Raw genomic sequence first — 16,655 nt, forward strand, 5'->3', positions numbered from 1 at the left:
GTCTGCCTATGATAAATGTATTAAAGATATATAAAAGCATTGTATGTACTTCTTTGTAACTTTCATCTTGGCATCATGTGGTATGGTTTTACACAAATTTCCAGATAATTGACGCCTAACATTTTAATAATGTTTTTAAAAAGGAGAGTTTTTAGACGGGACACCGGCAAACATATAATACGTAGTTATTTTCGGAAACACAACCTTTGACCTGCATCTTTTTTATCAATTTGTTTATTAATCATTTCAAATGTCATCCTCAGTGTTGAATCGGTCAAACACTCAAACTACATTGACTGCTTAAGAACTACTAATCTTAAACCTGATAATTCATATACCCATTTGTTATCTAGTCGTGTAAATGATGCTCATTGTTGGCAGCTGGTTGGTTGATTCATACGTTGATATTAAACACGGGTTTTGATTCTAATGGATGCATAAAGAACTACTTTATAAAAATGTATGTAGCCCATGGTAATATTGGCCTTTTAGGGATGAGATGTTTGAGAAAGATGTTTATTGGAGTTAGGTGATTGCAGCTTATCTTACTTAAATACATGATAAAAATTTGCAGTCATGGACATAATGATTACAGTGTAGGATCGTTTCAGGTCCGCCAACATGTACGACATATAATGTAATATCCTATAAAACTAAAATAAATAAAACATATAAAATAGATACATAAGTAATAAGTGCTAAATAAGTTAATTAATAAATAAATTAACACATCATCCTAGCTTGTAAAGTTAGGAACGTAAATATAATTTATACCAAATTGGTGATGTATCATGTTAGGAATAAATATATTGAGAGTAACAAGTACTAGTCAATTTCCTTCTACTAAATTTTAAAACTTAATTCATTATTAAATGAGGAAGATCAATCCTACTGGTGGAATTTGTTTGGGTCCATATTTATTAAAAGGAATGGGGAAAGTCTAATGAAGTTATATCCCTTATGAGTATCGTTAAGTGTCATTTGTTCAGTATCATTTTTTTTGGCACTCTCCTCACTAGGTTTTCACCAACTTGATAGCCATACTACTCACTATAATCTATCATAATATTAAGAGAAGATAATAGAGACATTCAAAGGAGAATACAAAATATTTGCGGGGTCTAGTTTCGATTCTAACACGAACACGTTTTAGAGGTAATTACTAAACCACACCTTTGTTATTTATATATAATTTGTTTATTGGCTTCTTAATCAACTTAATAGTTTAGATTGGCTACATATCACATGGATTATTATAGAGATGAAATGTTAAGATTTTGGGTACTAAATGGGTATCTTTTGTGAATTTTGATCTTGAATAAATTGTAGTCATATATATTTAGTAATGGAGTATAAAAATTATAAGGTTGTGACTATGCTTTTTAAAGATTAAAAATATAATATGAGTACATATAAATTTCAACTAATAAGCATTGTGTTGTAGCAAAAGAAATGATGGAGAGTTGATGCAATTATTAAACTTGTACAGTGTGTTAATCGATCGGCTAAGATGGCATGTGACCATGTTCATATTTAACCTATTAAATCCTTATGAAATGTAAGTTATTAGACTGATAGAATTTAGTAGGAAATGATAATACAATTAGGTGGATGTATATTTGTATAATATAAAAAAAAAGAAATAGAAACTAATATTTGGAATCCATGTTTTTAATTAAGATAGTAGGAATTTTTAGTCTTAAAATACTTAAGACACTTTAAAATATGGAAGTCATAGTAATATATGATAACATAACTATATCATTAATATAAAATATATGAAATTGTTGAGATAGAAATAAACACATAAAATCAAATGGTAACACTAATTAAATAAAGGATATTACATACTCCCTATTTGAAATGCATTTTGTGCTCATACGTGTGTGTTCCTTAGATTTGGCTCGGTGATCGCATCATAGGTGGTGTTTTGTTGTCTTTGGAATTTCATCAATCAACATAAGGTACGGATATTCTAGGTGGTTCTAGGATCGTTTCGGTAAATCTTTCCTCTCAAAACTTTGTTTCAAATTGTATAAGTATTATTGTATGACATGCTTGTTTAAAATTGTTTGTCTATTAGCCTTTGAAATGTGTTATGTTTTTCTCATTTTGGATGTACTAACGAGGTTGCTAATTATGTTTGTTAATTGAGGAATCATAATACTTTGGTGTTTGTAAATTGTGCCAAAACCGTGTCTCAAAAATCCAACCAAAACAGCCCCGAAATTGGTCCCGAAAACTGTTCCGGACAGCCCCGAAATCAGCCCCTGAAACTGTCACAAAACAGTCCCAAGGTGTCGCGAAATAGTCTGAAACTGTCGCGAAACAGCTGAAACTGTCGCGAAATTGCTGTCCGAAATCTGTCACGAAATCAGTTTCAGAATCAGTCCCGAACAGCCCGAAAACAGCCCCGAAACGTTTCCAAACTGCCCGGTAATGAACGTGTGTGTGTAGGGCGAGTGGTACGGTGATTCGTATCGAGTGTCCCTCATTCCACGTGGCTTTACATGTCCCGTTAAGTCCCGTTTAAGTTGATAATTCGTAAAGGGCTGAAATATAATGTAGCATGACTTTTGACAAAAGTTAGACCGAATGGTTGAGTTGACACGTGATTTTAAACTAATACGACATATCATTTTATAAAATATTTCATCAAGTATTTGGTCAAACGTTTAATACTTTGGTTCACTATATTAACCATTTTTAAAGATTAAAGTCCTTTGATCACTTTAAAAGTATTTTTAAATTCGTAATCATAAGTCGGTAAAAACGATTTCTTAAAATGTGCCTAAGAGTAACCTATTCATGGAGGTCCCATGAGCGCATTATTGTGACACCGATAATGTGGCATCGACCGTAGCGGTGTATTTTGTTATATCTACGGCGTCTCCTTTTGATTACCCGGTGGTGGTACGAGCTCTTTATATTTGTTATTATATTTTGATAGGAGGCGTATGGATCGATCCTAGGATTTTGTTTTGACGGTGTACGTTCATCGTAGTGTCATACGAAACGTCACCGATATGGATGATTAGTGGAGTAGCTACCCTATGATTTCATTTTGATACTTTGTACATATTTGTTTTGACTCTTAGTGCATTATTTTATGAAATTTGCATCATGATATATGGTATTGTGGATCTATACATATTCGCGCTTTGTTTTGAACTAAGTTATTTTGAAAATAAGTTAGTTTTGAATATAAAATTTTGCATGTCATACTATACTCCGTTATTCGTTATATCCGTTCACTGGGCTTTGGCTCAGTCGTATTCTTTGTTTTCCTTCTTATACGACAGGTAATCAAGGGGGCGTCGGGAACGAGGGAAGAGTGTAGAGTGGAGTGAACTTAGCACCTTGCCTTAGAGATTTCCTTCAAGATTTAGTAGCTTATTTTGGTTTAGTAGTACTTTTGAATAAGTTTGTCAACTTTGGTTTGAACTATGGTTTGAATTCGAATAAGAATAACGCTCATTTATCTTTTAAGTTACCTTTATTTATATGTATTGGCATTCGTAAGATTAGGGTCTTTACAGATGGTATCAGAGCTTAGGTTCCCTCCTGTAGAAACTTTAGTCCTAAGTTATGGCCTGTGAGATTTGGGTAGACTTTTGGGTTAGGATTTTCCTTCCGCTATATTATTCTAATTCCACTTTGAATATTCTATTTTATTCTTCGTACTAATCGTAACTGTTATATCCTCATCTCGTTCATAGATGGCACCGAAAAAAAGGGAATGTCCGAGGAGGAGGTAGATAACAAGATTAACCAAACTATCACGAATTTGTTACCCAACATTATAGCTCAAGCTATTGATGCTATGCGTAATCAAGGTGGCGAGACTTTTAAGCATGAAGACGAGGATGAGTATGTGGAGAAGAAAGCTGTAACGGGGGATGCTATTCATGTTTGGTTAGGACGGTTTCAAAAACAACGTCCTTTGTCATTCAGCACTGCTAGTACCCCCGTGGAAGCTGAGAATTGGATAACTCACATTGAGAAGATATACCGAGTGCTTGGTTGTGAAGAGAGGTTTTGGGTGCCATTAGCTGTTTATAAACTAGAGGGGGATGCTCAGCGCTGGTGATCGCTTTGAGACAAGCAAAAGGGGGTATCGATTTTGAGGATTCATTAGATTGGGTTGATTTCAAAGAGTTGTTTTTCCGTCAGTACTTTTCTGAGGCGGAGAAACAAGCTGTGATTCGGGAGTATGCGAATATTAAGCAAGGGAATGATGAGTCTATTAATGATTTCACTGAGAGGTTTTTGAGGCTTGTGGGTTTGATTGGTGCTGCTGCTGGGTCTTCTGAGGACCAAGCCCGTAAGTACAAATGGGCTGTTCATGGGCGTTACCGCTCTAAAATGATTAATCTGAAATGTTTTGATGTCGCCGAGGCAGCCGATTATGCTCGGAATTTGGAGATGGAGCGAGCTGAGTATTTGGCTACTAAAAATGAGGATGGTAAAAACAAGAGGGTTAAGATTGCACAACCACTACGATCTGTTCCTGCACCGACTACCAAACAGGGTCAACAATCTGGGAACCAAGGGTATCGTAGTAATAATTGGAATAATAGAGGAAATCAGCAAAGGATTGACAACGGGCCAAATAATAATAACCGTGGTCAATTACAAGTGTACCGTCCCCAAGGGCAGCAAAGGGGTAATGGAAGTGGTGGTGTTAATGCCAACGCACCGTGTGGGACTTGTGGAAAGAATCATCCGGGAAGAGTTTGTTATCGTAGTGCGGGTTCATGTTTTGCTTGTGGAGAGGTTGGTCACTTAGCTAAGGATTGCAAGAATCCTAGACCTGGGTTTGTTCCGAAGGTTCCTCCGCCAGCTCCTGGTGGACGCGTCTTTGCCATGACTGCTGCTCAGGCTGCTGACGCTACAGGTATATTTCGATCCCTATTCATTTTAAAATATTTCCTTCGAGTTATTTGTTCATTCATTCTTGATGTTATTAGGTACTATTACTGGTCATGTATCTGTACACCATCGCGCCCTCTTCGTTCTATTTGATTCTGGCTCTACGCACTCGATTGTGTCTGTTAAGAGCTCAAAATATTTGAAAGTGTCTCCAACTTGGTTGTCTACTCCATTTACGATCTCTACCCCAATGGGTAGTGTTGAAACTATAGATCGCCTGTATCAAAACTGCCGTTTGGAATTCAATGATTGCATGTTTCCTGCAAATCTCTTTCCTATGACCATGCATGACTTTGACATTATTCTTGGCATGGATTGGTTATCTCGCCATCATGCGAATATCGATTGTTATTCTAAGAGGATTTTGTTTGGAAATCATTCTATACCCGATTGTGTCTTTAATGGCGATCTTCCTGTAAAGTCTATCAAGGTTATCTCAGCGCTTAAGGCGCAAAAGCTCATTACACATGGTTGTGTTGGTTATTTAGCTTCGATTCAGAATTTGTCTATCGAGAGTCCTTCCCTTGAAAATATCGATGTTGTTCGAGAGTTTCCCGATGTATTTCCTGATGAATTACAGGGTTTACCTCCAGTTCGTGAAGTTGAATTTTCGATTGATTTGATTCCGGGTTCCCAACCGATATCAAAAGCTCCTTATCGTATGGCACCACTCGAGTTGCAAGAACTCAAGGAGCAATTGCAAGAGTTGATAGATTGTGGTTTTATTCGGCCAAGTGTGTCACCTTGGGGTGCGCCGGTTTTATTTGTTAAGAAGAAGGATGGTAGCATGAGACTTTGCATTGATTATCGCGAGTTAAATCGTATTACTATTCGAAACCGTTATCCGCTTCCACGTATTGATGATTTGTTTGATCAACTTCAAGGTTCAAAGTATTTTTCTAAAATCGATCTTAGGTCTGGGTATCATCAGCTCCGTGTTAAAGAAGAAGATATCCCTAAGACTGCTTTCCGCACTCGTTATGGGCACTATGAGTTTTTAGTGATGCCGTTTGGATTAACTAATGCTCCTGCGGTTTTCATGGATCTAATGAACCGTGTGTTCCATGAGTATTTGGATAAGTTTGTGATCGTATTCATTGATGATATCTTGGTATTCTCAAAGAGTAAAGAAGAACATGAGAATCATCTTCGTGTTGTACTTGAAACCCTCCGAAGTAAGAAATTGTTTGCGAAGTTCTCTAAATGTGAATTCTGGTTGCAAAGAGTTGCCTTTCTGGGTCATGTTGTATCGGCTGAGGGTATAATGATGGATCCAGCGAAAATTGAGGCTATTATAAATTGGTCAAGACCTACTTCTGTTGTTGAGGTTCGAAGTTTTCTTGGTTTAGCTGGTTATTATCGACGATTTGTTGAAGGTTTTTCGACGATTGCTTTGCCGCTTACCAAGTTATTGAGGAAAGGGGAAAAATTTGTGTGGACCGAGGAACGACAAAAGAGTTTCGATGAGTTAAAGAAAAGACTTGCATCAGCTCCTATTCTTGCATTGCCATCAGAGAGTGGGGGTTTTCAAATCTATAGTGATGCTTCTAAGCATGGTTTGGGTTGCGTTTTGATGCAGCATGGTAAGGTAATTGCTTATGCCTCGAGGCAGTTGAAACCCTATGAGGTTAATTACCCTACTCATGATTTGGAGTTAGCTGCTGTGATCTTTGCGTTGAAAATATGGAGGCATTATCTTTACGGAGAAACTTGTGATATTTTCACCGATCACAAGAGTCTCAAATACATATTCACGCAAAAAGAGATAAATATGAGACAACGAAGGTGGCTCGAGTTATTGAAGGATTATGATGCAAACATTCAATACCATCCTGGAAAAGCGAATGTGGTAGCCGACGCATTGAGTAGAAAGTCATTTGGTAGTATCTCATGTTTGGTTACTCACATTCGAGAATTCGAAAGACTTGATATGGGATTGAGTAAAAGAGGAGCATCGGGGATGTTGGCAAATCTAAAATTCGAGTCTGATTTAATTACTAGAATAAAAGGGGCTCAATTGGATGATGGTGATTTGTGGACAGTGTTTCAAAATTTGGAAGAGGGTAAAGTGAAAGAATTCAGAGAAGATGATGATGGGGTTATTTGGTGTGGGAATCGATTATGTGTTCCTAATGATGATGCTATTCGTGAGGCTCTGTTGTCTGAGGCTCACAGCTCACCTTTTTCTATACATCCTGGTTCGACCAAAATGTATCAGGATTTAAAGCAGCACTTTTGGTGGAGTGGCATGAAGAAAGACGTTGCTAGATATGTTGGGAAGTGCCTTACTTGTCAACAAGTAAAGATCGAGCACCAACGTGCTAGTGGTTTGTTGCTGTAGTGACCCGAACTTTTCCATGTTTATATATATTAATTGAGATTGATATTTACATGATTAAATGTTTCCAACATGTTAAGCAATCAAACTTGTTAAGACTTGATTAATTGAAATATGTTTCATATAGACAATTGACCACCCAAGTTGACCGGTGATTCACGAACGTTAAAACTTGTAAAAACTATATGATGACATATATATGGATATATATATAGTTAACATGATACTATGATAAGTAAACATATCATTAAGTATATTAACAATGAACTACATATGTAAAAACAAGACTACTAACTTAATGATTTTTAAACGAGACATATATGTAACGATTATCGTTGTAAAGACATTTAATGTATATATATCATATTAAGAGATATTCATACATGATAATATCATGATAATATAATAATTTAAAATCTCATTTGATATTATAAACATTGGGTTAACAACATTTAACAAGATCGTTAACCTAAAGGTTTCAAAACAACACTTACATGTAACGACTAACGATGACTTAACGACTCAGTTAAAATGTATATACATGTAGTGTTTTAATATGTATTTATACACTTTTGAAATACTTCAATACACTTATCAAAATACTTCTACTTAACAAAAATGCTTACAATTACATCCTCGTTCAGTTTCATCAACAATTCTACTCGTATGCACCCGTATTCGTACTCGTACAATACACAGCTTTTAGATGTATGTACTATTGGTATATACACTCCAATGATCAGCTCTTAGCAGCCCATTTGAGTCACCTAACACATGTGGGAACCATCATTTGGCAACTAGCATGAAATATCTCATAAAATTACAAAAATATGAGTAATCATTCATGACTTATTTACATGAAAACAAAATTACATATCCTTTATATCTAATCCATACACCAACGACCAAAAACACCTACAAACACTTTCATTCTTCAATTTTCTTCATCTAATTGATCTCTCTCAAGTTCTATCTTCAAGTTCTAAGTGTTCTTCATATATTCTACAAGTTCTAGTTACATAAAATCAAGAATACTTTCAAGTTTGCTAGCTCACTTCCAATCTTGTAAGGTGATCATCCAACCTCAAGAAATCTTTGTTTCTTACAGTAGGTTATCATTCTAATACAAGGTAATAATCATATTCAAACTTTGGTTCAATTTCTATAACTATAACAATCTTATTTCAAATGATGATCTTACTTGAACTTGTTTTCGTGTCATGATTCTGCTTCAAGAACTTCGAGCCATCCAAGGATCCGTTGAAGCTAGATCCATTTTTCTCTTTTCCAGTAGGTTTATCCAAGGAACTTAAGGTAGTAATGATGTTCATAACATCATTCGATTCATACATATACAGCTATCTTATTCGAAGGTTTAAACTTGTAATCACTAGAACATAGTTTAGTTAATTCTAAACTTGTTCGCAAACAAAAGTTAATCCTTCTAACTTGACTTTTAAAATCAACTAAACACATGTTCTATATCTATATGATATGCTAACTTAATGATTTAAAACCTGGAAACACGAAAAACACCGTAAAACAGGATTTACGCCGTCGTAGTAACACCGCGGGCTGTTTTGGGTTAGTTAATTAAAAACTATTGATATGGCTCAATTACATCATATATATCTATCGCAATATCACTAAAAATGCTCTATATTCGAAGATAATGAAGATGATCTACAAGGGATATGTCAAGATGCGCGAATTTGTATCGGAAGAGTAGTTTGCAAAGAATTTCGATGATTTATGACATCGGTTGATCCCGATACGAGTTAGTATCAAGATAGCACTCTAAAATGATAAAACAAGGCTTCCGTTATATAAAAGTTCGTCCAAATGAACTAATATTAAAAATAAAACGAAACAGTGCCCAAAATACATCCAGGACGCCGTCCCACAAAGGAAGACGCCGTCCTGGTCTTCATATGGAGACGCCGTCTTGAAGTATTGGGACGCCGTCTTGCTCTGTAAAGTGGGACGCCGTCCTGCCTTTTAGGACGACGTCCCAAAGTAGGTGTGACCGAACTTTCTGCTTTTTACCTAATTTCTCCACCTTAAAATGTCAGTTTTGGGGACTGTTTTCAGAGAGTTACGTACAGAGAAGTTTAGAGGCGATTTTCAGGAGTACTTTGGAGAATTCCAACCTCTTTGAAGAGGCCAAAACATCAAAGCATCATCCATCAACATCTTCTTCATCCAAGAACTCTTGTTCTTGTAGGTTATTCACTTGTTCTCAGAAATGATTTCAGTTTATAATTTGAATGAATTGTTGTCTGTTACAATGATTATTGGCTAGTTTCTATAATGTTTGTCTAGATTAATAACCAAGGTATTGGATGTAATCTTATTGATTGAATGTATTATGCGTGATAGATTGAAGCTTGAATTGAGAACCATGCTTATTGTTGTTAGAACTATTTGTATCTAGTTAATTGATATGTTGTTGATAAAGAGAACTCTTGTTAATGTATCATATTGATTTACAATCAACTTGTCTTAGATTGATTGTTTGCTAAACCGGACCAAGGGGGTAAACTAGATTAAAATGGTTAGACAAAATAGGAATGAATTGTGTAGAGCGAACGCAAAGGCAATTGTTATTCAAGTCTTTAATCTTGTTGATCAACTAGTCACAAACGAAAAGGTCTAAGTTATAGGGAACCCTCGCTTAGTAATTCTAGTTTGAGTACTTGCTAAAGAGAACTCTTGGCGAGTCGATTTAGGTGATTAGCATGCTTATAGTTATTTGATTACAAATACAAGAACTATAGTGAAAAGGGAACCCTTGAGCTTGTTATTGTATTTGCGTGTTTATCCGAGAGAACTCTTAGTAAAACCTATTAGATAACTACACACATAATCATTCAATCAGGGCTTAATATCTAATTTACATCCAATACCGAGGGTAAAATATCTAGATGAACATTTCCTCTCTTTGATTTAATTCAAAACCTATCTTACTTGCTTTATTTGCATTTATTTGCATTTTATAAACCAAAAGACTAAAAATATTGTTTTTACATTTAACCTTCTTTGATTTGGCTAAATCGTTAAAACAGCCACAAAACATAAAACTTGTACTTTTACTTTAATTAACTTAGTTAATCATAATATAGTTTCTAATTCTAGTTTGACTGATATACTGTCCTTGGAACGATACACGGATTTTACCATTATCTATACTACTACACGATCGGGTACACTGCCCGTTAGTGTGTAGCAATCTTTAAAACCGGTATTTTCCTTAAGATAAATTATAGACACGATTTCGCACATCAAGTTTTTGGCGCCGCTGCCGGGGACAGTTTTGTGTCAAAATAGGATTATTAACTAATTTTGTAATTAAGTAGTTTCTTAATTATTTTTAAATTATTAATAGTTTTTGATTTTTAATTTTGTAGAATCGGTATGTGTGATAGTTTTTGTTAGTTGTGTGATTGGCAGATTATAGGTTGCATATGCCACATACCCGAAGTTCAGAATCTCCATTATTTACACCATTGACAGAACCGGATAGAAAGCTTGGTAGAATTCCAAAAGAAGTGCTTGATATTTTTGAATCTTCATCAAAGCAGGAAACTTTTGATTCAGAATCAAGTACCACCAAGCCTAGATATTCAGACTTTGGTAAACCAGTTCAACCACCAAATTTTGAAATGGAAGGAGAAAGACCGTTGGTACAAAGACAATCAATGGCAGAAAGGATGAAAGCGACGCGAACCGGACAAGGTAGTGCTATTACTCCGCTCACGGGTGAGGTAAATTTTGAAATTAAAGGACCTATTCTTCAAATGATTAATAATAGGTGTCAATTTAGTGGCGGTCCTAATGAAGACGCAAACGAACATATTCGTCTCTTTGAAGAGATATGTCTTCTTTTCAAATTAAAACCAGAAACTGACCAGGCTATATTTCTAAGACTTTTCCCGTGGACACTCCACGGGGAAGCAAGAAGTTGGTTAGATTCATTAGCCGAGGCTACGATAAGAACATGGGATAGTATGATGGAAAAATTTCTTAAGAAATATTTTCTAGCATCTAAGTCAGCGAGACTCCAACAGGAGATTACCCAGTTCTGTCAAAAGCCTATGGAAACCTTGTACGAAGCATGGAATAGATTTTCCAAAATGCTTAGAGGTTGTCCAAACCATGGTTTGGATACCTTTCAACAAGTCCAAATCTTTTACAAGGGTTGCGAAGTTGCAACCCGAATTTCCATTGATCAAGCTTCCGGAGGTTCTATTATGGACAAAACCGAGCAAGAGGCTTATGAGATAATCGAGAAATTAGCCGATTATTCTCATGAGTGGCATCAAGAACGCCCCATTTCTCGAAATGCTCAAGTCCAAAGCGCCGGTGCTTATGATGATTTCAGCTCCCTAGGTGTAAAAATTGACGGTGTTGTCCGAAACATGGACAAAATCACCAAAGAAATCCACAGTATGAAAGTAGGTTGTGAATACTGTGGTGGTCTACACTTAGGTAAAGATTGTGATGCCGGGTTAACCATGGCTCAAAAAGAAGAAGTGGCTTTTATAAGCCAAAGAAATAATAACCAGTTTCAGGGTAGAGCCCAATTTAACCGTAACTTTAACAACCCCTACAACCCTCAAGGTCAAAATTCTAATTTTCAACAAGGGTCAAGTAGTGGGTTCCAACAACAAACTCCGGGTTATTATCAAAAACCCCAACAGGAAGAGAAAAAGTCAAATTTAGAGAGTATGTTGGAAAAGTTAATAGCATCACAAACTCAGCTGGTCACAAACATTAATCAAACCAACGAGAAAAACGAACATCAGTTTCGTAACCAACAAGCATCAATCCAAAACTTGGAAAAACAAATGAGTGGTTTAGCCAATTTACTGAGTGAGAGAAAACCCGGTAGTTTACCGGGCGATACCAGCAAGAACCCCAGAAATGAGCACGCCAATGTTATCACCACACGAAGTGGTTTGGCGTATGATGCTCCACAAATGCCCGAAAAATCTGATTTTAGCGTTCCGTTGAACCAAAACGATGAACCGGTTAAGGAGCAGGAAAAAGTGGTTGAAAAGGAAGTACTGGAAAAACCCGTAGAGAAACCATATCAACCACCGCTCCCATTCCCCAGAAAACAACAACAAGAAAGGTTGGAAGCCGAAAGGCTAAAATTTCTAGATATGTTTAAACAGATAAACATAAACATGCCTTTTATTGATGTTATCTCAGGAATGCCAAAGTATGCTAAGTTCCTAAAAGACTTACTTACTAACCGAAAGAAGATGGAAAGCGTTTCATCAGTAACCTTAAATGCTAGATGTTCCGCGCTTGTGTCTAACACACTTCCTGAAAAGCTTCAAGATCCGGGTAGTTTTACTATTCCATGTCTAATGGGTGACCTTGATTGCATGAGGGCATTAGCCGATTTGGGGGCTAGTATCAATTTAATGCCCTATTCAATTTACCTTAAATTAAACCCTGGAGAACTCAAAACCACACGAATGGCTATTCAACTAGCCGATCGCTCTATAAAATTCCCTCGAGGAATAATAGAGAATTTGTTAGTTAAGACCGGGAATCTGATTTTCCCGGCTGACTTTGTGGTTTTAGACATGAAAGTTGATGAGAGAATACCAATTATTTTGGGTAGGCCATTTTTAAATACTGCTCGATGTGTCATTGATGTTTATGACCAGCAGTTGACCCTTAGAATTGGTGAAGCTAGTGCGACTTTTGCAATTGACAAGTCATTGAAATATCCCGAATCTTCGGATGATACTTGTTATTTTATGCAAGGCATAGATTCGCATTATGAGTTCTTGCAGGAATCTCCCGAATCGGATGAAACAGGTGTATACGATTTGGCAAATGGAGATGATGAATTCACCGAAGAAGAAATGGATGTGATGGCCACATTTTTGATGGCCAATGAGTGTGAACCAACTGAAGAGGAAATAGAAACCCTGAGTAAGGATAGCGAGTACCGGAGTCGATCCTCAATTGAGGAACCTCCCATTTTGGAGCTTAAACCGCTCCCTGATCATCTTGAGTACGCTTTCCTTCAGGAAGATTCAAAGCTTCCGGTAATTATTTCCTCACTTCTCTCTCAAAATGAGAAAGAACGTCTTGTTTCCTTGCTACAGGCCCACAAACCGGCCATTGCATGGAAAATCCATGATATAAAAGGAATTAGTCCTTCTTATTGCACGCACAAGATCTTAATGGAAGAGAATTCCAAACCAGTGGTGCAACGTCAAAGGAGACTAAATCCTCATATGCAAGACGTTGTAAAGAAGGAAATCATTAAATTGCTAGATGCGGGTCTAATCTACCCGATTTCAGACAGTCCGTGGATAAGCCCGATTCATTGTGTTCCTAAAAAGGGTGGTATAACTGTTACCACCAATGATAAGGACGAGCTTATCACAACACGAACTGTTACGGGGTGGCGGGTTTGTATAGATTATCGAAAGTTAAACGAAGCCACAAGAAAAGACCATTTTCCTCTACCATTTATTGATCAAATGTTAGAGAGACTTGCAGGAAATAGCTTTTATTGTTTCCTAGATGGTTTTTCGGGGTACTTTCAAATTCCCATCTCCCCAGAAGATCAAGAAAAGACTACCTTCACGTGTCCCTATGGCACCTTCTCATATCGCCGAATGCCCTTTGGTCTATGTAATGCTCCTGCAACATTCCAAAGGTGTATGATGGCCATTTTCCACGATATGATTGAGGATTGCATGGAAGTGTTCATGGACGACTTTTCAGTCTTCGGTGACACTTTTGATTCATGCCTTCTAAATTTGGAGAAAATGCTAAACAGGTGTGAGAAGTCGAACTTAGTGCTGAATTGGGAGAAATGCCACTTTATGGTTAAAGAGGGCATTGTCTTAGGGCACAAAATCTCAAGTGTTGGTATTCAGGTGGATCCAGCAAAGGTTGATGTCATTGCCAACCTTCCACCTCCTTCAAACGTAAAGGGTGTGAGAAGTTTTCTTGGGCATGCCGGGTTCTACCGGCGATTTGTTAAGGATTTTTCAAAAATTGCAACGCCATTAAATAAACTTCTTGAAAAAGATGCACCCTTTGTTTTCACAAGTGAATGCACTAAGGCATTCAAAATTTTAAAAGAGAAACTTGTCAACGCACCAATCATCATAGCTCCAAATTGGTCATTACCATTCGAGCTAATGTGTGATGCATCGGATTTTGCGGTTGGTTCAGTTTTGGGCCAACGGGTTGAGAAACGTTTTCAACCCATTTATTATGCAAGCAAGACTTTACAAGGAGCCCAATTAAATTACACAACAACAGAAAAAGAGCTCCTTGCGATAGTCTTTTCCTTTGACAAATTCCGATCTTATCTTGTCCTATCAAAGACAGTTGTCTTTACTGATCATTCGGCATTAAAATATCTTTTCTCTAAGCCGGATGCCAAACCTCGATTGTTAAGGTGGGTCTTGCTTTTGCAAGAATTTGATATCGAGATAAAGGACAAGAAAGGTGCAGAAAATCTTGCAGCGGACCATCTTTCTAGACTCGAAAATCCCAATCTGGAAATACTCCATGAATCGAGTATTACAGATGATTTTCCCGGAGAATTCCTAATGAGGGTAGAGAAGGTGGAGGATCCGTGGTTTGTTGATTTCGCCAATTACATTGTTGGAGGGTACCTAGAAACAGGTTGGTCACATCAGAAAAGGAAGAAATTCTTTAGTGACCTAAAGTATTATTTTTGGGAAGACCCTTATTTATTCAGGCGATGTGCGGATGGAATTATTCGCAGGTGTGTTTCAGGGAAGGAATGCACCGAAATTCTACTTGACTGTCACCGTGGTCCCACAGGTGGTCACTTTGGTCCCCAAATTACGGGGAGGAAAGTTTATGAGGCCGGTTTCTATTGGCCTACTATATTCAAAGATGCCTACGCTGTTTGCAAGGCTTGTGACGCGTGCCAACGGGCGGGTCAAATAACTAAACGGGATGAAATGCCTCAACAAAGCATCCAAGTATGCGAGGTGTTCGATGTTTGGGGAATTGACTTTATGGGCCCCTTTCCAAAATCTCACTCTTATCTCTACATACTTGTCGCCATAGATTATGTGTCTAAATGGGCGGAGGCAAAGCCTCTACCAACAAATGATGGCCGAGTAGTAGTAAATTTTTTGATGGAGCTTTTCTCTAGATTTGGCACGCCTAAAGCTCTTATAAGTGACCGGGGCACCCACTTTTGCAATAAGCAAATGGAAAAGGTGTTGAAAAGATATGGAGTAATCCATAAAATTTCGACATCCTATCATCCCCAGACGAGTGGGCAAGTAGAAAACACCAACCGGTCATTAAAACGCATACTAGAAAAGACCGTTGGTGCTAATCCAAAAGAGTGGTCAAACAAGTTATATGATGCATTGTGGGCATTTCGCACGGCCTACAAAACACCAATAGGAACTACTCCTTTCCGTATGGTATACGGAAAAGCATGCCATCTCCCGTTGGAGATTGAACATAAAGCTCATTGGGCATTAAGGGCATGCAATTTGGATTATCAAGAAGCGGGTCGGTTACGTTTGACCCAAATAAACGAATTAGACGAGTTGAGGCTTGAAGCCTATGACAACTCTCTAATTTACAAGGAAAAAACTAAACAATGGCATGACAAACGGTTGAAACACCCGAAAGAATTCATGGAAGGAGACCGTGTCCTTGTTTATAACTCTCGTTTTAAGTTATCGCCAGGAAAGCTAAAGTCCCGATGGACGGGACCATATGTGGTTAAAAGAGTGTACCCTTATGGTACAATTGAAATAGTGAACTGGAAAGGCGATATTTTTAAGGTGAATGGCCACCGGGTCAAACACTACGTTGATGGTCCCCTGGAAATTGAGGATGAGGTTAGCCTCAACTTCAACAAAAACGCTTAAATCAAAATGGGGACGAGTTTGGTGAACGACTCGTAAAAAAAATGGTTCACATTTGTAATTAGGTTTGTATTGTGTGTGCTATAAATTTTTGTTTGGTACAAAACGATTACCGTATGACCTCGAAACGCGAACGACTCGAAAATTCAGATCAGTGGGTTTTAGTGTTACGGGACGCCGTCCCATTTGGCCTAGACGACGTCCCAATATGCAGACCGAGACGCCGTCCCGACCGGCAAGACGCCGTGCCACTTAAAAGAGCAAGACGCCGTCTTAATTTGCTCGACGCCGTCCCAACATACTAATCGAGACGCCGTCCTCCACTCCGAGACGACGTCCCGAACCCCAAGTCAGAAAAAAAATTACGCGTTTTATACCCTTTCCACTTATTTTTCATCCACAAAAACACACTCTTATCTCTTTCTCTCTGCCCTAACCCGAACCAAACTTCAAGAACCCTAATTTTTACATCAAATTCG

General features: G+C 37.5%; 1 protein-coding gene across 1 annotated transcript; it reads left to right on the plus strand.

The window, feature by feature from the left end:
• Positions 1–3,739: 3,739 nt before the first annotated feature.
• Positions 3,740–7,273, plus strand: LOC139842652 (uncharacterized). Its single transcript, XM_071832770.1, has 5 exons — positions 3,740–4,022; positions 4,082–4,897; positions 4,971–5,689; positions 6,056–6,621; positions 6,718–7,273. The coding sequence occupies exons 1-5, from the start codon at positions 3,740–3,742 to the stop codon at positions 7,271–7,273; spliced, it is 2,940 nt and encodes a 979-aa protein (XP_071688871.1).
• The last annotated feature ends 9,382 nt before the right edge of the window (positions 7,274–16,655 follow it).

This window comes from Rutidosis leptorrhynchoides, chromosome 1 (genome assembly GCF_046630445.1).
Source record: "Rutidosis leptorrhynchoides isolate AG116_Rl617_1_P2 chromosome 1, CSIRO_AGI_Rlap_v1, whole genome shotgun sequence".
In the NCBI taxonomy this organism is placed as follows: domain Eukaryota; kingdom Viridiplantae; phylum Streptophyta; class Magnoliopsida; order Asterales; family Asteraceae; genus Rutidosis; species Rutidosis leptorrhynchoides.